Source organism: Pyrgilauda ruficollis, unplaced genomic scaffold (genome assembly GCF_017590135.1).
Source record: "Pyrgilauda ruficollis isolate IOZ18807 unplaced genomic scaffold, ASM1759013v1 scaffold56, whole genome shotgun sequence".
Lineage (NCBI taxonomy): Eukaryota > Metazoa > Chordata > Aves > Passeriformes > Passeridae > Pyrgilauda > Pyrgilauda ruficollis.
In genome coordinates, this window is record NW_024527266.1 from 4,889,229 (window position 1) to 4,914,186 (window position 24,958).

Sequence of the window (24,958 nt, forward strand, 5' to 3'; positions counted from 1 at the left end):
AAGCTGTGTTCCCACCACGTGCCCCATTGCGAGGGGTTCCCCAGGCCCTTTGGGGGAGTGGGCTTTGCGCCTTGCTGCCCCGGGGAAGGTTTTGTGAGCAGTGTGAAGTTCGCCAGCCAATTCATGCCAAGGCCGTACACTTTAATGTGTTATTTATTGACAAGGTGGAGGCTGGGGCAGTGGGGAAGGGAGGAGGCTGGGGAGGGCAAGGGGCTGCTCGGGCTGTGCAGGCAGCATGGGGGCGGTGCTTTGAGTCAATCGTTCTTCCCCTCACCTCGTCGGAGGAGCCAGGTGAGGGTGCCTGGCCCCAGCAGGATCTGTTCCCAATCTGTCCAGCATTGGGCCCCTTCCCCTGAGCAGGGTACGGCCAGTGTGTCCCCGGCTCAGCCTCTTCCGGACGTGGGCTGAGAACGCCTGAAACTCGTCCGGATGAGTCCCCAGTGCCTCCTCGATGGTGAAGTGCAGCCGGCAGTCCGCATCCTGGCCCAGGAGGGACGGCGCGTCTCCCGCTCTGGCCAGCCTCGCAGTTCGTGTGAGTCCTGTGATGCTCTCCTGCGGTGGGCTGCCCCCGATGGCAGCAGCTCCCGCGTGAGGGGCAGCCCCAGTCCCCGGTGGCACTGGCCGTCACACGGTGACCTCGGTCTTGCTGTTGGTGGCGAGGTGCCGGGAGTGCTGCCCGTACAGCGAGGTGGAGGGGCCGAAGGCCTCGGGCGGCCCCTCAGGGCGCAGGGTGGCCAGGCCCGGCCGGCGGGGGCCGCGATGGGGGCCCCCCTCCCAGCCCCCCGGGAAGGCCAGAGCCCCCGACACCTTGGGGCCCTTGGCCTTGGTCAGGGGACAGCCCTCGGCCAGCACTGGGGTCTCGGCTGGGAAGGGCAGTGTGCTGGCGGGGGGTGGCTCCAGCCCCCCGAACCGCCTGTAGAAGTCCTCGGTGGCGCTCTCTGTGGGGACAGGCGTGCAGTGTCACCCCTGCAGGGACACTCCCTTCTGCTGGCACGGGGGGACTAGGGAGGGTGCAGTGGTGGAGAAGGCTGGGACGGGGCTGTAGGAGGGATTCCGGGTGCTGGGGGGGGATACTGGCAATGAACTGGCTGGGCAGTGCTGTTGGGAGATCCCGGGGAACCAGGATTGCGGGGCAGTGCAGTGTGTCCATGTGGATCCTGAAACCTGATGGGGTGGGCAGCGCTTCAGGTCTGTGTGGGATCCTGGGTGCTGGTTGACTGGGAAGCACAGTGGATCCGTGGGGGACCCTGGGCACTGACTGGCTGGGCAGCACAGCTGGCTGGTGGAGAGCTGCAGAGTTTCTGCTGTGAGCAGCAGCCACTCCAGGAGCATTGGGAAACTGGGATGCTTGTCCTGCCTGTGCCCCTTTGTGAGCCCCGTGCCCCTCCTCGCTTAGTTTCTGGGGTCAATAGGGTGCACACCCCCAGCCACCATCCCCCCCCATGGCAGCGGCACTCACCTCCAACCTTGAGGGTGGTGTAGGAAGTGTAGTCCGGGGCTGACAGGGCCAGGCTGCTGGCCAGTGGCAGGCGCTTGCCATGGCTGTGGGGCCGCCCCAGTGAGGGGGCAATGGCCACTGCGTTGTTCAAGGGTGGCTTGTCTGGAGGGGCAGAGATGGGTGGGGGCTCAGCCATAGACTGTGCCCTCCCACTGCCTTTATTTGCTCAAAGGAATTTATTTTCCCCACCACACCAGTGCCTTACCTGTGCTGTTTCTGGGGGGCCCCCGGGCCAGCCCTTCACTCAGTGGGACCTGCACACCCCCCATGAGGCTGTCCATGTTCTCAGAGGGGCTGTGGCCTGGCTGCTTCAGCAGATCTGTCAGTGTCCTGGAGAGGGGGTGAAGGGCTGTTAGAACAATATCCTGCTCCCCTGGGACCCCTAATTCGTCCCAGCCCTGAACTTCACTCTGAAGGCAGAGCTAGGCAGCCTGGGGCTAGGAAAGAGCCACTGGGAGTAGTGCACCCAGAGTGCCCCCAGTCTTCTGCAGCCTGGCCTAACAAGTCTAACAGCTAATTGGGATCTGTCTGGGGCTGAGCCCTCCTGGAGCCAGGAGCATCAATGGGTAAGAGTGGTGAGGAAGATGGACGGCTTGCAGCAGGCTGCAAGGGTATGATGAACTGAGGCAAACTGATCTGATGGAAGCTGGAGCAACACCTTTGGGATGCTCCCCTGGAGCGAGAGCCTGGTGGAACAGGGGAGAGGAAGAAACACCTCCACTCAAGTCCCTTCGAAACAGAGAAGACCCCAAGGAAGGGATTAGAGAAGCACTTGTGTCCCTTCAGGGAAGGAAATAAACTAGTGGCAGCCTCTGGCGCAGGCGCTGTCTGTGCATAACACCCTCCTTGTAAGTAACAACATTAAATATTAAACACCATTACATAAGATAGAGCCCTATTTCGTTTAACATTCATGGACAGAGATTCTGCAGTCCCACCACAGCGTGCTGGCAATGCCAGAGCGAGTCATGCTGGTGGTGCCAGAGCAGGGCACTCTGGCCATGCCAGAGCGGGGCACAGCAGCGGTGCTGGAGCAGGGCACACTGGCAGTGCCAGAGCAGGGCACGCCAGCAATGCTGGAGCAAGGTACACCAATGCTGGTGGTGCCAGAGGAGGGTACAACAGCAGTGACAGAGGGGGCACAGCGGCGGTGCTGGAGCAGGACCTAGCCACGTGCCACTGCAGCCTTTGGCAGCAAGTCTCAGAACAGGATGGGATGCTCCTACTGGCATAGGGCTTTGTGATGAGAAGACACACCATTCCCCCTGCAGAGACCATGACTGCATGACTGCAAGAGTGCAGGGGTGTCCATTCAGGGCTTTTTTTGGCTTGCTAATCCCCAGCTCACTGTCAGCATGCCTTGCACCTCGACGGCTCTGGCTGGCTCACAGACGCACACCGTGAGCTGACGGTTAGCGAGTGGTTGGATGATAAAACAGCAGATTAAACTCAACATGCATAAATGCAAATTGGAGAGGAAGAGGGGAATAATCCTGACTTGGTAGATGTGTCAGCTCATGGCACCAGAGTGCTCAAAAACCTAGTGAACGTGATGCTCAGAATTTCCAAGAAAAGCAGTGAGAACAAGGAAGAAAGCAAGGAATTGTACCTAGGGGATATTTATGCTTGTGGAGACCTGAGGGAGCCTTTTCCCTCCCAGTTTGGAATCAGTCAATATCACAGGGCAGGGGCAAGAGCAAAGCTACAAGGAAGGGTCACTCGCCCTGTGGGTTAATTTCACATCATTCTTGGGAAGCTTTGTGTAGCAAACCCTCTGGGATCACTTAATCTCCAGATGGGCCAAGAGAACCCTGAAAGAGCTGAAGAAATTGAAACGAGCGAGGAACAAACCCTGGCAGCTGACCAGCTGGAAGGCAGCTTGGCGGAAAAGGGCCTGGGGATCCTGGTGGACCACGAGCCAGCAGAGTGCCCTTGGGACAAAGGCGCTGAATGGTTTCCTGGTCTGCATTAGGCAAAGTGTTGCCAGCAGGTCTGAGGAAGGCGATCCTTCCTCTCTGCTCGGCACTGGTAAGGCCACACCTCTGGAGTGCTGGCTCCAGCTCAATACAGGAGAAGCATGGATGTACGGGAGAGAGTCCAGGAAAGGGACACAAAGTTGGGACTGGAGCATCTTTTGTATGAGGAGAGGCTGAGAGAGCTGAGACTGTTCAGCCTGGAGAAGTGAAGATTTTCAGGGATCTTATCAATGTACGTGAGTATCTGAAGGGAGGATGCAACAAGGACAGCGTCAAGCTGACAAGAGGTGACAGGTGCAAACTGAAACAGGAAATACTGTTTAAACAGAAGAAACAACTTTGTTTTTCCTGCAGGAGTAGTTAAATGCTTGACCACGCCACCTGGGGAGACTGTGGCATCTCCATCCTGCAGCTATTCAAAACCTGCACCTTCCCAGGAACCTTCCTGCAACGGACTGACCCAACCAGGGTTCCGGGTTCGTGGATGCTGCAGTCAGAGAATCTCTGGGCACAAGCCTAGGCGAGCAGGGGCTGTGCCTAGGCAGGGCAGGGGGAGGCAGGTCCCCTGAGGCCATGGGTGTGGGCTGTCAACTTGGGGAGCTGCCGCCCTGTCAACTCCCACCTTCCCTGGGGTGCACTGCTCACCAGCCCCTCCCCACTGGACGCTGCCTGCTCTTGCCTGTCCCTGGGGCCAGCGCTCAAACAGGCTTGTTTCAACAGGAAGTCCAATGCGATTTGACCTATTTTTTAAATTATTTTTTCTTTTCCTCGGGTCTATTTATGAAGCTTGAGCAGTCCTTTGTCTATGACTTCTCTCCACATAAATCTGTCAATGCTCTTTCCCATAAACGTGCCCTCCGTGCTGACTGCTCAGGGCATGTGGACAATAACAATTAACAACAACGGCTCGAGCAGCAATTAATGAGCTGTTTTGCTAAGGTGAGTAGCACGCATGAGTCCCCAGCACCAGCAACACTTGGATTCACCCTGCCCTTGCACCACGAGTAGTGCCTCTGGCCAGGGCTGCCAGTAGGGCTCTCAGGAACTGCACCCCTTCCCTGGCTCATCCCCAGGTGATGCAGTGCAGGGAAGGTGGACATGGAAGGTGATACTATGGAGAAGCTGTTGTCTCACTGAACCTTGGGGATTTTGAGCCTCAGCCTGGTCCTGTGGCTGCGGGATTGAGGAAGGTCAAGCCATATCTCCCTAGGTCACCTGGTGGTCTGCAGCACCAAGATGGATCTGGAGTGCAGATGGAGGAAGGGATTACAGAGCAGATGTAGCTATAGATCTGCACTGCTCATTTGCAAAAAGTCCTGATGAATGGAACCACTGAGGCCTCCATCTACACTCTGGCCATGGATGCAAAGGACATGAGGCCATGTGTGCAGGTGGCTTGCCACCCAGCTTGCCTGAGCATCAACTCGGGGGACATGCAGCCACCACCATGGCAAGCCTACTTCTGCTTAAGGGTGCAACAAAGATGTCCCAAACCAGCCAGCAAGACCTGAGACCAAGCACAGAGGCAGATCCAGAAGCAATAATGATGGAGGCCAAGAGATCCTAGTAGCAGAAGCCATGCATGAAGCACTCAGTGCTCCTGATCCAGCCCCAGGGGATGTGCTTATGTGGGAGCAGGATGCTGACCTGGCACGGCAGCCCAACCCAGGGCCTGACTCACTTTTGGGAGGCCCAAGCCCCATACCTGGCAAGCCCAGCAGGAGAGAGTATGCCAGTCCTGGCAAGGGGGCAGGGAGCAATGAGGGGAAACAGGAGCACAGCCTCCAGGAGAGAGGAGAGATAATGAACTGACGGGGTGAAATGACATTGCCATGAGCTGAACCCTTGGTGGGGACACAGAAGGTGGCAGCCACTGGATGACTGGGGTGATGATGTTTGGATCAGAGGTGCAGCATTGCAGGAGGCACAGGTGAGCATCCTGGCTGTTCAGACCACCTCTGCGCCCAGTGAGAGCCTCGTCTTCACCTCCCAAGGGAGACATTTCCCACAGCTTATAGTGTGTCTGCTCAGGGCAGGGGTGCCCATCCATGCAACTGAGCAGCACTGTGGGACTCCTGCCCAGTGGGGCTGGTACACTCAGGGATGCTCAGGAAGGCGTGGGGTTATCAAGGTGTCTTTGCAAAATGGGAGTTGCAGTGGTGAGTATTGGAGCTTGGGCAAAGTGGAAATCGGCATCCCTGAACATGATGTTCAGTCTAGGGACAGACCTCCAGGTCTCCTTCCCTACTGGAGCTGGATCCTTATTCGTCCCCCCGAGAGCCAGGGTAGCACGTGATAGCACACCATGCTGCCTGCAAACACCTTTTCTAGGTCTTCACCACTACCTGCTACCATGAACACCAACTGCAGGCATGGCCCTGGACTTGAGCATTGCCAGAGAAACACTCAGCACAGCTGGAGGCACAGTGGGGCCAAATTTGGGGACCCCAAATAGCACAGGGAGACCCAAGGAGTGAAAAGCCAGAGTTGAGCACTCACCTACTGCAGCTGCCAGGGCACCTGCTCCTAAGAGCTGATTTGCTCCTCTCAAGAATCCCCACTACTCCCTAGGAGGCTGCTCCTTGCCCAGTTCTTCCCATGGGGTTGTTCACACCAGCTACAAATTTGCAATTCCCACCCAGGAGGTTTTCTGGGAGAGGTCCGGGGCACGTGCTTGCTCTCACTGTAATGGGCACAGACAGATCCTGGAGGCCCCCAAGGACCCAACGTCCTCGGAGATCTGGGGACTGAAGAAAAACACAGGCAGGTGTTCCTGACTCAATGCGGGGTTTGGCCAGGCTAAGCGAGTGCCGGGGACAGATGCCAAGCATGAGCCGAGCAGGAAGGAGAGGGGATTGCAGGAGCTGCCATAAGGTCCTGCAGGAGAAAGGCGGATGAGGACGGGAGGACAAACCAGGTAGCTGCAGTCACTTGGGCACCCACTTCGCTGGGTGGACCAGCAGCAAAATCCATGAGGAGACAAAGACATGCTGGAGATGGCCGAGGTGTTGGGGGTCTCAGGACAAGCTGGACACAGACTCAGGTGTCTCCATCAGAGACACCTGATCTGGTCACTCTGGTCACTCTTCTTGGGTTTGGACCAGGACCGGAACCATGACAAACAACATCTGGAGGTGCAGAAGTGGTTGACCTTACCCCCCAAGTGAGAAACCTGCAAGCAGCAGCAATGGGAGCTGTCCAGGGCAGCACAAAGTGCTCCCCAGGAGCGGAAAAACCCCGGCAGGAGGGAGGGACAGGAATGGAAATCAAGACAACCGTGCAACAGGGAGCTGGCCCAAGGCCATGATGCGGTGCCCAAGGAGCAAATGAGAAGCTCCTACCTGAGGCACCAGGAGAGAGGCAAGGTGGCACTGCCCATGCCTTGGACCATGCGTGGGTACAGTGGCAAGGCAGGTAGAAATAGCCCTGCTGTCTCAGAGGCACCAAGACGAAGCATATACCCCCAGATGTCCAGGCACAGTGGAATGGGGATGACAGTATCCCTTTTAGGATGCTGATGCTGTGTACCCAGCCTTTGGCACTGCCTCCATCAGCCCAACACCACAGAAGTCATGTCAGCCTGGTGTCTTGCCTGGTTCCTGGGGCTCTGCACCTGATGCACCACTCCTGCCCTGCCACAGCTTTCCAGTCACCATCCCTGAGGAACCAGCTGCTCACAACTTGCTTTGAAGGACACAGGGCACAGAAGAGGGCAAGACTTCTCCTGACTTCTGCAGTGATGGAGGTGCCCTTCTGATTTGTACCCCAAAGATGGATGAGAAAAACTCGCCTTCTCCCCATCTGTATGCTAGTGCCAAAAGATTTATGGAGAACAGGCACCTATCTCTCCAAACTCAGTGGGAAAATTCAGGCTTGCATGAGTTTAGAGAGGGAGGGGGACCAGGCTCCAGCAGCACAGAATTGAGGCTACCCACAGAAAACAACCCCTGGTGAGTGGCAGCAGTCCCACCAGCATGGTGGTGGGAAAAGGCAATACCCAATGGCAGGAGATGAGGACATGGGTCTGAGTGTCCCAGGATCTGACCCCTTCCTGAGCACAGTATCTCCTTCCCAGGAGGTGGGGGGGATGACCAAAAAAAGACGCGGCGGCAGGCGAGTGGAAGGGGATCAGGAGGCTGGCGGAGGCCGTATTGATCCTGTCAAAGTGCCAGCACTTCCTCAGGCAACACAGGGGGGAGGCGTGGGCACGTAGCAGCACACAGCCAGGCTCCCTGCCAAGGTGGGGGCAAAGCATGGATCCCCCCCAAAACTGCTTCTTGTGTCTTAGGAGGGTCCTGTGACCTTCCTCCATGGCTCAGTATGACCCTTATCCAACTAGGGGTAATCAGCCTCTGCTCCCCTGGGTGGGTGCAAGAAGTAGGATGGGTCTGGATTTGGGGTGCAGCACCCAGTGGCTGCGTAAGTCCCAAATGGCCAGGGGGGAAAGGGTGCTCCGGGGGAAGGAGAGATTGTGATGGTGATGGGGGTTGCAATCAGGACAGTTGCCTGATCATTCTGATGAAATAATTTCCACTAGCCCTGCTTTTCCTTTTTTTAAAAGCTAAAATCCCTTAACAAAATGGCAAATGGCATGAAAATTGGTTTCTCTCCAGGCTTGATGTCCTCACCGGGAAGATGCAAAGTAGAGCCCCAAAATGGGGAGAGAAGCATGTACTGGCAGCAGGAGGGAGAGGGGAAGATGCAGCGACAGCCACAGCAGCAGCACAGGAGTTGGGGGACACGCATGGGGTCTCCAGTGCCCAAGTGTGTCTGACACCTTGACCTTCCCCCCACCAGCCCTGTGCTCAGCCCCAGGAGTGGGCTGAAAAGCAGGGGTTGGAGCCACAGGGCATGCACTCCAGGAAGAAGCTGCCCAACTTTCCACTGGAGGGTGTGCTCTGGGGGGTATAAGAATGTGGACACCCCCTGCAAGGGCGGCGTCCCACGCCGGTGCACAGAGCAGACACCAGGGCACACCCAAGCACGCGCACACACGTGTGTGCACACATGCACACAGAGTTGGCGCAGCAGCCACAGTGGAGCTGTCATTGCCACCTCGTCTCCCCAGCACTGCAAGCAAGGCTGAGATCAAGGGGACTGCAGTCCAGAGTCAGACCTGGTCTCACCTTCCTGGGACATTGGGAACCACACATTTGTTGGGGGGGGAAAGCCACATCCTATAGGTCACAAGTCACCCACCCCACTGCCTGGTGGGATGGCATTTCTGAGCCAGGGACATGCCTCCTCAAGAGAGAGAGCAGGTCATTTTGAGAGGAGATGGGTGTACAACCACCCCTTCTCGTGGAGGCTGTCCTGGCTGCCAGCCCCCCCTACCAGCCAACCCACCCCCTGGTGTTTCAGCATGCTGGACAGGGATTTTAGGGATCTCCTCACCCTCTTGGCAGTCCCAAGGTGAAGCCAAGGCTCAGTCTATGCAATCGGCTAGGAACATGAGCTGCCACCCTTGGGGAGATGAAACAGGGAAGATGAGGGGACTGGACCCTTTTACCTGGAGACGGTCATCTCTGTCTGGGGACCCTGTGCCTTCTCCAGGCCCAGCTTGGTGAAGATGCCCACCAGCACCATGATGGCCACCACACCGCAGATGATGTAGACGATCATGTTGGTCTTGTCACGAGTGGGGTCCTCGGGGGTCTCGTCCACCCGGGCAGGCGGCTGGCCCGTGTTGACCCAGTTGGGGGTGTCGTAGTTGGAGCAGCCACTCTGGTCCAGCCGCCCGGGCTTGAACTGGCAGCAGAAGCGGTACCCGCAGGTCCCGCAGCAGTACTGGTAGATGCCGGCGTTGCAGTTGAACGGGGGGTCCCACTGCCCCATCACGTCGTAGTACCCGCGGCAGCGGTCCCCTCCCGGTGGTGCCGCTCCGGTGGGCGCCGGGACCGTGGTCTCCGGCGGCGGAGCCTGGCTGCTGTTCCCGCTCTCCCCGGGACCCCCGGTGCTGGGCTCGCCGCTCCACACCCGGCCCGGCTCCAGCAGCACCAGGCAGCAGATACCCACGACGTAGCTCGGCTCCATGCGCCCGCGGCTCCGGGGGGCCATCCGGGCGAGGAGACGAGTTAGAGCCGCTCGCCCGGGACCGGCCGCATGGCCGCCGAAGAGCCCCGATGGAGGAGAAACGGGCTGGGGAGAAGGGGGGCGTAATGGAGGGAAGGCAAAAAAGGGTAGAAAAAAAGAAGTGGGTGAAAAATAAAAGTGCGAGGGGACGTACCCCTTCCCCGTTTCTCCCCAGATCGGCCGACAGGCAGAGATTCAGAGCAGGGGGCAAGGCGGGCGGCATGGGAGAGCCGCCGCCTCCCGCCGGCCGGGGAGGGGACGCGGCGGCGGGCGGCGGGAGCGGGCGGGCGGCTCGGGCGCCGGCGGCCGCCCCATCCCCGCGCCTCTGCCCGCGCCTGCCGGCACCGCGCTCCGCCGAGGAGACAGGGAGGAGAGGGAATGGAAAAGCAGCAAAAGCCCTTCGCACCAGGGCGGGAGGAGCAGGAGGAGCAGCAGCAGGAGGAGGAGGAGGAGTGCGGGGGAGAGGGGGAGGGAGCCGGCGCGGCCAGCGAGGCGCAGGGGGCTCGGCTCCCCCGCCGCCTGACAGCCTCCCGAGGAAACCGGAGAAGGTCCTTCACCGAGTCCTCTGCCAGGCTCCCTGCCGCCACCGGGCGGCAGGACACCCGCCCTCCCCGTCGGGCAGCCGCCGCGGGCGGCCGGACACGCGTGGCACCAGTGCCGCGCTGCCCGCCTGCCCCCGAGCACCAGCAAGCCCCGAGCGGCACCCCCACTCGCCCGGACGGGAGCTGCGGGCCCGCAGGCGGATACTCAGTGGTACAGGAGAGGTGTATGCTGCGGGGATAAAGCCCCCGGAGTGGTGGGGTGCCCTTCTGCAGCTCCTCAGCGAGGAAAGGGGAAGACTTAGGGAAGGGGGAAGAGCAGCAGTCCCAGTCCCTTGTGAACGTCAGAGCATCCCCCAAGGGGAGCTGTCGACAGGGGGGCTGTAGGATGGGCAAAGTGGTGGCTACTGGGGCACCCCTAGAAAGTCACCCTCCACAGAGCTGGGATGATTTTCAACTAGCCACTGGCTGGCCCTGTATTTGGACTTCGAAGTTCAGACTCTCTGGGGAATGTGCACCCACTGCTCTGGTCCCAGGCTGGTGCCACCCTTAAAGGTGGTCTTCATCCTCACTGCCAGCTCCTCTTCCCAGAAGGGCATGATTTGCTTTTCCTGCTCTGGGGCCATTGCGATAAGAGCAGGATGGGGCAAAGTGAGGGCCGTTGGGCCCCTTGCCCAGCACTAACACATTGTACAGCCTGTAACAGCGTGGCTGGGGTGAGGGGCAGTGACATATGGGAGCTGTGGCTGCAGTCTCATCACCTCCAGACAGACCTAAGTGCTGTAGCAGGGAAGGTCAGCAAATCTGGCATCACCACTGTTCTTGGGCATATATTCCCTCCATGCTCCATGAGAGAAAGGATGAATAATGCGTTGTTCTGTCTTGCCTTGTTTGTACTCTAACCTGGGGGATGTGGCTGCCCTTGAGCTGCATAGTGCTGGCACAGGAGACTCCAGCCCCCCGGCAAGTGGTGATACAAAAAGACATTTTAATGATGGAGGTGGGATTAAACGGGTTGGGGAGGCTCACCTCCCTCTGACAGATGCCTCCTTCAGGCCAACACTGAAGTCCCATGGACCAGCCTGTCCTCAGGAGCCATGCCTTACCTGCCACACCACAGGGAGGGGCTGAGTGTCTCACAGGGGATGAAACACTCTATCATCATCCTGCCTGTGCATCATGGCAGTCCAATATTTCAGGCTGGAGCTTTGCACAAAAAGCTTTCCACCCCATCGAGGGTGAAACACTCGTGTGTTTTACTGGGGGGTGGATTTAGACGATAAAATATCCTTTCCCTATTCACCAAGCCTGAGCCCTGCAGGCCCCCGGTTGCTTCCCATCTGGAGTCTGGCAAAAGTCAAAGACATTGAAAGCATGGATGAGGAGAGCAGCTGGAGCCCGGGACGTGTCCATCGGTCCCAAGTGCCTCAGCCTAATAGAGATCCATTAGGTAAGGTAGCTTGTAGCCTCCAGAGCTTCCTGGAAGAGATAAAAATCTAGTGAGGCGGAAAAGCCACACTTTCCCTGCGTCTCGGAGGGCTCTCTGATGAAAGGCCCCATCGTCTGGAAGTTGCAGACAAGGGGGTCGTTACCACTAATAGCCGAAAGCAGCATCGGCCTTGAGAGAAGCTGTGCAAGCAAAGTTTGCAGCTGCCCAGGTAACGCCAGCAATCGTTTCCCAAGCACCGGGTGATTGCTCCCGACGCGTGTGCGAGCAGAGCCCGCAGGGTTTAACAGACTGTTAAGGGGCAGAGCGAAAAACTGGCCAAAATCGGGGATTTTGCTGGAAAATGGTTGCCTGGCATGACCTGGGAGAAAGGGAACGGTTTTAAGGCGGGGGGGGAGGATGTTTACTGAGTGTGAAGCAGCCGATTTAAAGGGTCTCTGGGAGCGAGAAGGAGGGGGGAAGAGCCGCTCGCAGGCGTTAGCTGCGTGCATCAACCCAGAAGGAAACCAAAGCCAAAGGCATGGTTCGGAGGAGCATCCACCCGGCACGTCCCCGGCGCGCAGGGCCGGCCGGGGCTGGCTCCGTGCAGTGCTGGCACCAGGGGCTGCAGCCCGCAGCCCCGCTGAGCCGTCAGCTCATCTTTGTCAAATAAGTGACCCAGCCTCTAGCTGCATCCCCAAAGGGAGGGGGTTGTGAGAGGGAAATCCTGTAGCTCGGCACCTACAGCCTCACATCGCTGGGAAGCAGCGGCAGGACCAGCAGGAAAATTCAGGTCAGCAGGGACCTCCGGAGAAAAATCAAAGAACATGCTTGCAACATCCGCGGACACTTCTAGGGACAGGGATTTGGGAGAAGAATTCCGTTAGACTTTGACCACCAGCCTTGGAGGATGTCACGGAAATATTCCCTGTAGTGACAATGCCACCCGGACTACAGAAGGGTGTCTCTGCGCCTGCAGAAATAGGATATTCGGGCGGCTCAGCACCGAGTGGGGAGGGATGCGCCGAGCACTGACACTGTAAACAGATTGTTTCTGGCAGGGCACGGTGATCTGGAGAAGATCCTCTCTGTCACAGCCAGAGAGCCCGACAGACCCAGATCCCTGCTGATCATGGGGGTGCAAGCCTAGCAGAGCTGCCAGGCTCTTGCCCGAGGAGCAGGAGGAGGAGGGAGCCATCACCATCATCAGTGTGAAGTAAAGCCCTGGGAGCCTCCCTGAATGTGGGAGGATTTGGGGTGCAGTCAGCTCCTGAGAAAAGCTGGCAGTGAGTGTTTGGAGCCCCAAAGCTACACAGTTAGCTCCCCCACTCCCCCACCCAGGGAATCAGAGACACTTTCACCTCCCAAAAAAGTGATTTTTACCATGTAGGACCGAGCTGGACTCAGGACCAAGGGGTGAATGAGGGAAAGGGTGCTGCTGTGGGATGGATGCCCCATCTTGAAGGGCTGTGCTGCAATAGGAGGGCTCCAGCACCTCATGTTTGTGTGCTGAGGAGTGCTGCCAGAGTGGGTTTTGCTGCTTGCAAATCAGCAGCTAACACCCGACATCATCATCTAGGAAGAGCTGAAGGCAAAGGAAGGCTGTCAGGAAGAGCTTCCAGCATGCGCTCTGACACTGTCCCCTGCCTGGAGGCAGAGGAGAGGCAGAGCTCCTGCCACTATCCCTGGGGGTACATGGGGCGTGTGCACCCCCCCACACCTCCCACCATTCCCCAGGATACTCCAGAGAAACGTGCTTCTCTCCAAAACTTTAGCTACTGAAGCTGGTTCTGTTCCAGCCAGCACTAGAGCCAGGGAAGAATCTCCCCTTCCCTTTGTCTCTGTGAGGGAAATTTCTTTGGCCATCAGCATCCTGTTCATAAGTTATGAGTTTTCTCAGACCCATTGTCTAGGACTGAGATAAGGGATCCCTGGACTGTGATTAGGGATCCCTGGGGTCGAGTGCTGTCCTAGTGGGCAATAAGATGCTACTCCCCTCCTCACCTTATCATAGGCTCAATGAATTAGGGAAACCAAAGCAGATCTTGGACTACTGGCATTGGAAAACTAAAGCAGTGGAAAGTTAAATGCACTGGGGGAGGCACAGAGATGAGGTGGCTGAGCCCAGAGCAGCCACCATCCACCCTATCTCCAGCACAATGTGCACAAGGGTTTTATTCTCCTGCCTGTGCTTGATGCTCTGGCTGTAAAATGGCTGTAAAAGAACAACTGTGCCTCATAACAGCTTATAGACAATACAGAAGCATATGTGCTTTACCATTACCATCATAACTGCAAACATTCAAAAGTTGATATTTGCTAGCTTCCAGCTTCCCAAACATGGCTGGATTCAAATCCAAATGACATGCAAAGGAATGAGGAGAAAATCAGCTCAAAGCAAGGGCTTATTTTTAATTTATGTCGCAGTATGGGCAAGCAGGATCTGGGCTGGAAGCCCAAGCTCCCTCAGCTGCCACTGTTAGAGGGCAGCCGTGCCTCCACATACAGCACAAAGGTCCATGAGCGTCAGCTGTGACCCCCAGGCCCCCAGGCTGTCTGCATACGGACTTTGCATTTAGGATTAAACTTGGAGACAGTGCTGGTAAATGCTCTCCCTTTGCAGGCACTTGGTACCCATCAGCTTACTGGCCCAGGGGTTTTGCTGGAGCAGTCTGGATGTTGTGTTGGGGATGGCTGCAGAGCCTTTGCAGCCCCGTTTACACTCATCTGAGCTTCAGTGCAGTCAGTGGGATGTTGATCCAAAACTGCCCCCTCACTTGTGCCTGCAGGCTGAGCTGGAGCACCCCAGCCTCAAACCTCCCTCTATGCTGGGCTTCTGCGGCAGGTCCCTGCTACTATCCTGAGTGGAGCCCGAGTATTTTCTCCTTTCCTCTTCCAAGTAAGTTTTTCAAGCATTAAAAAGCCATATAAACACCTGGAAGCAGTGTTTACTTAGCAGTGCAGTGGCATCTCTGGCTATGCTCCCTCTCTCCACCCCCTCCGCTCTCACCCCTGACCACCCTTCCTGCAACACGCTGATTCAAACCACATTTAGGGCAAAACACGCCCAAAGAGAGAAAGGATGAGAGCAGCCATCGCAATGCAGGGCATCCTTAGGGCTCAGTGTAACAGCTGTGTGTGAAGGGGGTCTGCTGCAGGGAGGATGGGAGGCAGCGGGGCCAGCCCCAGGCTGCTTTAGCCAACTGTGGAGCAATAAAAACCAGACCGTGGCAGCAAAAGGGACCCAGTGCTTCCCCTCCCGTGCTTGAGTACCTGCGGTGGTGGTGGCAGTGAGCTGCTGGGGTTTGCTGGGATGGGGGATTGAGGGTGCCTGTTCGGCAGGGTCTGCAGGAGGAGGCCATATGGCCGGGAGCAGCGTGCTGCGTGCTGTCCCGGCGTCAGACCGGCAGCAGCGGCACAGCCTCTCCTCGGGAAGGGCGGCCGTGCCAAGCACAGGCTCTGGCACAGGTGCCGGCCGGCTGCCAGGTACACTCAGGTGCTGCGGGCGGCTCAGAGCCCGCAGGGCAGCGCGGCATGGCCAGCAGGGCAGGATGCCTCTGTGCAAACCAGCTCTCCCTCCTCATCCCCTCATCCCCTGGAACAAGGAGACGTGTAGGGGCTCACGACCCCCACACAGCACAGGTTTGGGCCAGGTGGATGTAACTGTGCATGTGGTTGTGGCGGGATATGAATGTTGATGGAATCTTTGCTTCTACAAGACCAACGTTTTGACATGGAAACAGAGGATGTCTGGTGGAGCACTGGCAGCAGGAACACATCCACCTCCCCCTCTACTATCTCTTCCCTGTGCGGGAGGACAGGCTCTTCCAGCAGAAACTTGAAGGGGCTCAGCACACTCCTGCTCTCATGACAACCCTTTTCCAGCAAAGACTGGCTCCACAAAAGGCTCCCAGTCCACTGGGCTCCTGCCCTTTCTTGAGATGCTAAGGAGAGAAAAAAAAATCAGGGATGTGTCCTGAGAAAGAGGAGCTTCAGGTAGATACCAGGGAAGGCTTGTGAGCAGGAAAGATCCTTAATTAAAACCAGGGAAGGGCAGGGAAGGCCCAGAGAATCAGTTTTGCTTTTCCAATGGAAGAGAACAAGGGTGGAAAGGTAAAGAAAACACAGAGGTGTGGATGTGCAATGCCCATGCACCACCTTTGCACAGAGCTGTGTGCTGCCTTTGGGACCATCACCTTCCTCCACCTGCCCTTCCACAGGCACTGGTATGTGCCAAGCTGCCTCTTCCCCTCTGTAGCAGCAAACTGCAGGCTCTCTGTGCCCTTGGCTTCCCAAGAATGTCCCAGGATGGATGTACTTGTCCTTTGATGTCTCTTTTCACTGGATTACAGAGGAAGGAGAGGGCTTTGCTATCAGAGGGCTGGCTGTGAGCAGAGCTCCCTTGCCCGCTGGGAGCCTGTGGGCTTTTAAGCCAGCTTCATTTTGGCATGATCCGCCTTTGCGAGTGAGACCTGCTGAAGATGGCCCAATCCTATTAGTGGCAGGGATTTGCTTCAGGTCTCCTACCACTACCCTGATGACATTTTGTTGTGCAATAAGCCTCTGTCTTTTGGGAGACTAAAAATCAAGTGTGCCTCTTTCCCACATAGGAACTGTCCCTGTGCCACACCAGCAGCAGCCTCGCTGCAGCAATCAGGAGTCACCTTGGTGCTCCTACCAGAGATGTCATTTTCCTTCTGCCTCCCAAATCCCAGCCCAAGGACAGGACAGATGCCACCAGCAGCAGGGCTTTAGGTGAAACAAGTCCTGTGTTTTCCACACAAGAAGAGTAAATTAGTGAATAGCTTTGAGACTAATACAAGGACAGCTGGTGGGTGCACCCACCAGTTCCTCCAAGGGGAGCAAGGGACCAGGGCACACTGAAAACTCCTATGACCAGAGATGCAGGAGGATCCGTGGCCAGTCTTGGGGAAAAGAAGGGAAAAGGAAAAAAGCAAGATATTAGCTCCCAACAAATGATTTTGGAAGGTCTGTGTGAGGTTTGCAAAGTGCTGAGGCTGGATGAGGGGCTCAGTCACTACCTGCAGCTCCACAAAGGTCAGGGTAAGGGGCATAATATACAGTGACGGGAACAGGAGTCAATTAAGCAGAACAGGAGAAAAACTGAAAATCCAGACAGAGAGATGTATGTGGCTATAGACAGGCCTCAGAGTGGAGCAAGAGAAGTACCATTAAAACCATGCCAAAAGCAGCAGAGAGGGATCAGGGTGGGGGATGTGACAGGTCTGCTCTCTCTTCTGCAGCTGTCTGAGTGCAGTACCGGGGTGCAGGCGGAGGGGGCTGTGAAAACTCCTGTGAGTTGGCTCACACTGTGGGCAGGGAAGGCGTGTGACCAAGTGAGGAGAGCTGTGTTCGAGCCTCCCAGGTACTAACCCTCACTCATCGCTCCTCTTGGAGGACCAGTTCACAGTCTCATAGTTCTTGCAGAGGCAATGTCCCTGATGTCCTCCAACTGGGGTTCTCACCGCTGGGCATTCATCTTGTCACAAGAGCCCTTGTGCCATGCTGTGTTGTTGCCCTCTGGTGCTGCTCTTGGCCTCATCCTTTGCTTTCTGCCCCTCATGCTCTATTTCAAGATGTACCATCAGCCTTTTGCAGTCAGAGAATGATGATGGCCCTGCCCTGGCTGGAGATGGGTTCTGGCTGCTGGAGCAAGAGGGGTAAATGCAGGGATGTGGCTGCCCTGATAATTTTTAAAGCTTGCCAATATTTGTAACAATCAGTGGAGGTAATTGCAAATATGAGGAGAAAAATAAACTCTTGGCATCCACCAGCAGTGGGTTTCTGCTCTACCAATGGCAGCATGGAGAGCCTAGCAGGCTTGGGCCATGTCCAAATTAGGTGCAAAAAATCCCACCCACCATCTTTTTTAAGGATGGAGCGGCTGGCAGGCATGGGGTAGATGGTCCTGGCACCACTGGAAAAGGGAAGCCATGTGCTGAGCTGGGAGCTGGGAGAAGAGTTTAGCCAGAGGGCCCCTTCCCCAGGGTCCTGTCTGGGGCATGGGAAGAGGGAACCACACCCTGGGCAGAAACCAAGCTGGCCCAGGAAGCTGCTTCCCATCCTGCCCCAGAGATTCCACGTTAGCACAGATGTGTCACTGAGCATGGCATGGCCAGAAGATCTCCCGATTTCTGCTCCCTTGGCATCTAGGAGACTGAGACCAGACCCTGGGCCTCTGATTTTGGGAGGCATGAAGGATGTAGAGTGATAAAGATTTGCAAACATGGGAGCTCTCTTATCTCAGTTTGTCCCTCTTGAGTGAAGGCTGGAGCCCCTGTTTCATGGGGAAGACTGACAGCTCAAGGCTGCTCTAGGTGAAGTACTTCCAACACTTCAGGAGAAGGAGAAAAGCCCAGACACTTGCACCATCCTGCAGTGTGAAGGTAGTACAAGCATCAGAGATACCAAATGGCTCTTTGGAGGGGCAAGGGATGTTTTAGTATTGATCTCACATTTAGATGTTTAGCTCACATTTCCACATTGTCCTTCAGCTCTGAATAGGAGCTTGCTGGCTGCGTGGTGACAGTGGCCACCACCAGCCTGCTCTCATCAGGCAGCAGGACCTGTGGGAGAAGGGGTGGCCGGGTTGGTGGCGGCAGGGAAATGTCATGCCTTGCTGAGCTACAGAATTGCTAAGACAAAAAAAGCTCGGTCTTGAAAATTAGCAACACCTGAGTGGCCCTTCTGCTGTCTTCCACATCATCGCCAGAGACATTTCCCCGTTGCACCAGCTTTACCTCAGGGGACGGATGCCACTGCAGGCCATGCTGCCCTCACTGCCACTCTCATGCCACTTCCCCCTCCCTGACCTGCCAGGCAGGCTCTGTAGCTTTAGAAATCAAAGGGGCTGGGGCTCCAAAGGCCCTGCCAGGTTCCCCACCCACCAAAGTGCCCGTGGGGCTCTGCCTTCATCAGCAAGGTTTCTAGTGGGTTTCTAGTCATCCTTCTCACAGAGAAAAGACTTGAAAAGGTAAAATGAGTGTAGCCTAGAGGCTCAGGAGCCTGAGATGAAATAAGAAAAGTTCCAAACCTTCACTTTTTTCCTTCTTTCTGTTCTATTCTCACAATCTTTATGCCAGTTTTTGGCTTTCTGCAGGCCTGGCTCCTGCCCTGAGGTGCCTGAGGGTAACACTGTGCCAGGGTCCCCTGAGAGAGCTGCTGGTATTCTGGGAGGGCTTTGCAGTCTCTTCCTGCTTTCCCCCTGGAGTGGGAGAGGTGGGCTTCTGGCACCCACCCCACTCCCCCTGCATGTGTTGGGGGTCCCAGGCAGGCTGCCAGCCCCTCACTCTCCATCTGGCTCACAGCAGGGTGAGCAGTCCCTTCTGCACAGTGTGCCTGGAGCTGTGGCTCCTCTCTGGGACATCTCCCGATGAGCAGGTCCCCCTCCCTTTGCCTCTTCCCCAGGGCAGCCAAGCCGCGTGGCTCTGTGCAAGTGCAGCAGGAGGACAGATCTGAGCAGACAGGAGGAAAACGAACTCCCTTAAATGTGATGGAGGCGACTGCCTGGTTCTGTCAGCCATTGCCCCCTCTGCCCCCCTCCTCCCCGCACCCAGCTTGTCTCCTGCTGTTTTTCTCTCTCTCTGGCTATAAGATGTCACAAGGATTAGGCCCAAATCTCCCTGGGTGCTGCACTCACCCCATGCTCATCTCTTGAGGTCACCTTGAAGTCGAGCGCTGTCCCCTCTAAGCTGGGAGTTGGCCACAAAGGCGACTGCAGGGGAAACCTCACCCTTGAAACACCAGGCAAGAGGGAGCAGATGTGAAGCTCTGTTGTCACCCTTCAGGAACAAACCATTTAAAATGGCTTAAATGGTGACCAGCTGGCCTTGCTGCTGGAAGAGGGACCACTGCTCGCAGAATCAGCTGGGCTGCACCAGCACAGTGGGGCTGGAGCCAGGGGAGTGCTCAGGCAGAGCCCTGGTTCTAAACCCTTCAAGTTTTGCTACAGTTCCCAGGATGGTCACCGAATGGGAGTTTGTGAGCCATGGTGCTGGCACAATGATCACGAGGTGCACAGACGTGTGAGGCAGTGAGCACTGGGAGTCACGGCAGTGGGGCACTGTCCAGGCAGATCACCACGGCTTTGGGGTCATTGCTGTCAAATGATGTCACGGAGCGTTACATCTGTTCCATGACCTTGCTGGCAGCAGATGCAAACTTTATGGACTCTCCTAGTGAACCTCATCTTCTCCCAAATGGCAGAGAGGGGCCATACTTGCCCCCAATGCCACAAAGCCATCCCTGCTGCCCTGTACCCACGCATCTGGGCTGTGTGGGATGAATGCAGTTTTCCTGCTGCCCCTTTCCCCTGCGCATCCGTCCACCCCAACACACTGCCTCTGTCACATCAGGGCAGCCACCTGCTTCTCCAGCGTCCTGGGAGACAGCCCTTGTTGTCCTGGCACGCAGCAGCTCTGCAGGGGTCTGCCTCACCACTGGCCTTTAATGAGGAGTTAATTGCAGCTGACACTGCCTGGGCCAGGGCACTCTCCTGGGTCTCCGATAACGCTTGGCCAGGAGGGAGTGCAAGAGGAGGAAGAGTCAGTGCTGCCAGTAGATGTGCTCCAAGACAGCGAGGGAGCAAGGGCTGCCGCATCTTTATTCCCTGTTGACCCATTTAAAGCAAGCACCGGTGACTAAGGGAGCTGGCAGGAGGATAAAAATACCTCCCACATGTTCACTAGGAGGCCAGGGACAGAAATAGGGGTGCCATCACCTCTCTGGTGAGCGGGTGGGGGTCATGCAGTGTTTTGCAATCCCAAAAGTGGAGTCTCCAGTGTCTCTCACAGCCAACACAACCACAGTGGGGTCTCCTCTGCTCAGAGCATCCTGTCACACACTGTCCCAAGTGTCAGCTCCCTGGCAACTTCCCTTTCCTTTCTTGGGGCTGAAGCAATCAGAAAAAAAACAAGCAAACAAACAAGAAAAACCCCAGAAGCAGAGCTTCTCCCTTACTTCCAGCAAAAGGAGGAAAACATCACACAAGGAAATCTTCTCTGCAGACCTCAGCCATGCAGGTCACTGCACTGCTGCCAAAATATGTGTCACTGCACTGCTCACCCTGTTGGGGTCACATCTCTGTGGAGCTGTGTCCCACTGCAGCCAGAGCAGGCAGATCCTGGAGTCCTCCTCACCTCCCTGGCATGAGCTCCTCCAGACACTGCATTGCCACCTCATGGGAAAACACACACGATTTTCTGGGTTGGCAGCAGGGAGCCAGTGCTGTCTTCCTGGTCCCTCCACACTGGCACACATGGGAGCTTTTGCACTTGGAGTGGGCTCAGTACACAGTCTTTTTGCTAGCAAGATGCTGGAGACCAGCAACCACACCTGGTACCTGGTATTATATTTGGTCTTCTTCAGGTCACATAGCTGCCTGCTGCTTTATTAAACCTTTTGCAGGTTTAATAAAAACATCTTTTGCAGGCAGAAAAGATGTATTTTGCAGGCAGAAAACTATTGAACCAACCTGGTTTATTAGCAAACCAAAACGTCTCAAACCAAGCAAGTGGACTACAGCAGCTGACTCATCCACCTGACTGCATTTAACAATTCAGCAAGGAAGAAGATCCCATGCAGGAGAGTGCTGTGCCCAGGCTCACAGAGGGCACCAGATCTCCTCACGTGGGATAGCACAGACAGGTGTCACAGGGAGGTATCAGCCACCTTCCCTACCTGATGGGCACAAAGCCCACTGGCCAGGCATGGGGACAAGCATGGGTTCAAACTTGTGGGGTTTGCTAATAATTTGTTAATAAAAAGATGGGGGCTTGGGGTGAGTTACAGCAAAGAGCTGGCAAGCTCTGGCTTTCTCCCTCTTCACTCATCCCAAAGTCCCTGTCAGGGATGGAGAAGGCTTGCAAAGCAGCAAGCAAGCAAGTCTCTTTTGCCTATGGGTTTCATGATATATCCCCAAAATCTGGGTGAGCATTAGCAGGAGACTGAATGTTGAGGCAGGGGTTTATGGGCACCAGCCAGTTGCACAGCATGCTGAGTGGGCAGCACCAGAACCCAAACACTGCTGTCCCTGAAGGACTTACTTGCTGAATATATCCACCCAGATATATAAGTAGACTGTGTAGGGCAATGCCTTAATGCTAGTGAGGGTGTAAATTGGTCCCCTGTAGAGTTACAGTCATTGGGAGAAGCAGTATGTGCTGAAATAGGCAGTCCTGCTTACTAAATCTGTAATTCCAGCTCTGGCTATATTTTCATCTTTCTAATAATATGTGCAAATATAGTAAGGATGAATCACAGGCTGCAGGCTTCAGGATTTTTTTCCCATCCTTTCTCTGCAAATCCATCATGTGGGGGAGAGGGGCTGATGGAGAAAAGGAGCTCAGACCCAGGGGAGATCCTGTCCCAACCAAGCCTAAATCCATCCCCTTGTACATCTCTGTGCTGTCAATCCCAGCCAGGAGCCAGCGGTCCCTCCCACTCTGATTGCCTCCACCATTTCAACCCCGCAATGTAACATTCCTGCCCAGGAACATTTCTTTCCCAGGACACTCCTGAATGATTCCCAAACCAGTGGACCTGTCCCATCCCTGTCTGCATCCCAGGGCTCGTACATCCCCACATCTGGATTTGCCTGCTGGGAATTTATAGCTTTGTTGCAAGGACCTTTTGCAAATGTTAATGCTTTCCTTGCGCTGGAGAGCTCTTCGGCTGATCTGCCAGAACACATTTCACACGCTTCTCCTAAAATTATGCCCTTTGCTTTTCCCGGCGTTCAAGCTGAAGCAGAGCCCGGTGTGCCAGCGGCATGCGAGGAGAGCAGCGAGTCGGCCGCGCCGGGCCGCGGGGGCAGCGGAGCGAGGGGTCAAGCGCTGCCCAAGTGAGCGTTTGCTGCGTGCTGGCTCCTGGGCAGAGCGGGGACAGCAGGGGCCCGCATGGACACACCCTGTTGCGTGGGCTTCCTGAGTGGAAGCTGGATCACAGGATCCCTTGAAGCAAGACAGGATTCAACACCGTCCCTGTGACAGCGCGCATAAACCTGGGCTCAAAGCATGTCACAGTTTAGGCATGGGCATTTTAGCTGCGGAGGGCTCTGGATATGGGCTGAAAGCAAGGGATGAACTAAAGCTCATTTTAACACCTCCAAGGCCAGCAGTTCCCCCACAGTTTCTCTTTTCTGGAGCCCATCCATGCGGGGCTGTAGGCACTCCCTCCAGAGCATTTAGCCATCTCCTGCATTGCCACTGCTGCTCTTTGTGCCAGGAGCAGGAAAACTGGATGTGCCCCAGCAGGTCCCTGCAGCTGAGTCCCCTCTGCTCCATCTTCTTCATCCCTGTGTCTGTTGTATTCCTCTGTGTGCTCTGCATCCCTCACCTCTGACCATACTCCTCACCTTCTACCACATCCCCCACCTTGCTCTGCATCCTTCAAATGCTCCTGCATTCTTTCATCCCCTGCATCCCACGACAGATTCTATAACCTCCCACGTCCCCTACATCCCCCACATCCTCTGCATCACCTCATTCTGCCATCCCAGAACATATGAGGCTTACAGGGAGCTTGCAATTACCTTAAACTGTAAATGAGGACATTTAGTGTTTACTGTCCACAAGCAGGGTTCCCCCAAACATCCCTGTTGGGAAATGCCATGAGGGGATCCAGATTCTGTCCTGCCCCTGGCCCTCCCCAGCCAATGCTGGCTGTAAATAGTTAGTCATGACTATCGTCTCTGTGGTTGGAGCTGCTTAAGTGCCTCTTAAATGACTCACTGGGGAATTTTTATTATATTTTTTAATAACTCATGTGTCACTACAGGGCATGAAGTTTGCTTTGCTGAGTTTGTTTTCCTGTTCCCTTGCAGAGATAAATAATTGAGGAGCTGAAGAGCAAACCCAGAGAGACCACTCCTGGGAATACACTGGGAAATGTGTCACCCCAGAAGCATTTAAAGATTTAATTTTGATATTAGTGGTGAGGGACAGGAAGAAAGACAAAAGGGAATTTGTCAGGAGTGTATTAAGGGGGCAGGAGAGGCTGGGGCTGTGGCTCTGAAAGGGGCTTGGGAGGGAGTTAACAGGTCTCTCCTTGCACCTCATCCCAATCCACTGCTCCAGTTCTTTCTGACTGTCCATCACAGGATTGTCCAGTGCCAAAATGATGCTCCCTCTCATTTGGGGAAGGAAGTGTTTTTATCAGCTCACACTGCAAATAAACTAGGACCACCCTCAAGGGAGGCCAGTGGTGGCCATGAGAAACCAGCAAGGGTGACCAGCTGCAGCCTCCCTCCTGTGCTCATTCTTCTCCAGGGAAAGGAGACTGGATCCCTTCGGTGAGGGTTGAGGTCCTTGTCACAGAATCACCAAGTCAATGAGGTTGGAAAAGCCCTCTGAGATCATCGAGTCCAATCTGTGACCAAGCACCACCGTGTCAGCCAGCCCATGGCACTGAGTGCCACGTCCAGTCTTTCCTTAAACACTGCCAGGGATGGTGACTTCACCACCTCCCTGGGCAGCCCATTCCAATGCCCAGTCACCTTTTTTTCTGAAGAAATTCCTCCTATGTCCAGCCTAAGCCTCCTCTGAAGCTTAAGATTTTATCTTCTTGTTCTGTTGCTGGTTGCCTGGGAGAAGAGACCGACCCTCACCTGGCCACAGCCTTCTTTCAGGTGTTTGAAGAGAGTGACCATGTCACCCCTGAGCATTCTCCTCTCCAGGCTAAACACCCCCAGCTCCCTCAGCTGCTCCTCACAGGACTTGTGCTCCATCCCCTTCTCCAGCTTCATTGCCCTACTCTGGACACACTCCAGCATCTCAGTATCATTTTTAAATTAAGGGGCCCAGAACTGGACACGGGACTCAAGCTATGGCCTAACCAGTGCCAAGTACAGGGGAAGAATCACTTCCCTAGTCCTGCTGGCCACACTATTCCTGATACAGGCCAGGATGCCATTTGCCTTCTTGGCCACCTGGACATCTGGATGTTCCACCAGATGTCAATCAGTACCCCCAGGCCCCTTTCTGCCTGGCTACTCAGTCCCCAACCTGTAGTGCTGCCAGGGGGTTTTTGTGGCCAAAGTGCAGAACCCAGCACTTGGTCTTGTTAAGCCTCATATTGTTGGATTCAGTCTGTCCATGTCCCTTTGCAGAGTCCTCCCACCCTCTAGGACACTGATGCTCCCCTCCAACTTAGTATCATGTGCAAATGTGCTAATGGGAAACTATTGGACATCATTAGAAATGCTAATGGAGAAGGCAAACATTTCAGTTAGGAAAAGAGCCTTTTTTTTTTTTTAATTATCCAAAAAACTTTTGCAGTGCTGAATTTAAATCACCAGCTTTAAAATTATCCTCACTTCACAAAGAATTAACAGCCTTACCAAATATTATTATTGTCACAGAATGAGAATGGCAATTATTTTTGGCGGAGGAGGAAGATGATCTTTTGTGTGTCACCCCCACTATAAAAC

General features: G+C 55.6%; 1 protein-coding gene across 1 annotated transcript; it reads right to left on the reverse strand.

Annotated features, from left to right (window-relative positions):
- Positions 1-217: 217 nt before the first annotated feature.
- On the reverse strand, positions 218-9,629 carry SHISA8 (shisa family member 8). Its single transcript, XM_041481639.1, has 4 exons — positions 8,984-9,629; positions 1,704-1,828; positions 1,460-1,600; positions 218-938 (listed from the first exon to the last, which is right to left on the reverse strand). The coding sequence occupies exons 1-4, from the start codon at positions 9,529-9,531 to the stop codon at positions 625-627; spliced, it is 1,128 nt and encodes a 375-aa protein (XP_041337573.1). The 5' UTR covers positions 9,532-9,629; the 3' UTR covers positions 218-624.
- Between the last annotated feature and the right edge of the window lie 15,329 nt (positions 9,630-24,958).

Coding starts and splice junctions, on each gene's coding strand:
- SHISA8 (XM_041481639.1), bottom strand. CDS start 9,531: ATGGCCCCCCGGAGCCGCGGGCGCATGGAGCCGAGCTACGTCGTGGGT. Junction 1,829..8,983: donor ACAGAGATGACCGTCTCCAG/GTAAAAGGGTCC, acceptor CCCCCTCTCCAG/GACACTGACAGATCTGCTGA. Junction 939..1,459: donor CACCACCCTCAAGGTTGGAG/GTGAGTGCCGCT, acceptor CTGTCCCCACAG/AGAGCGCCACCGAGGACTTC.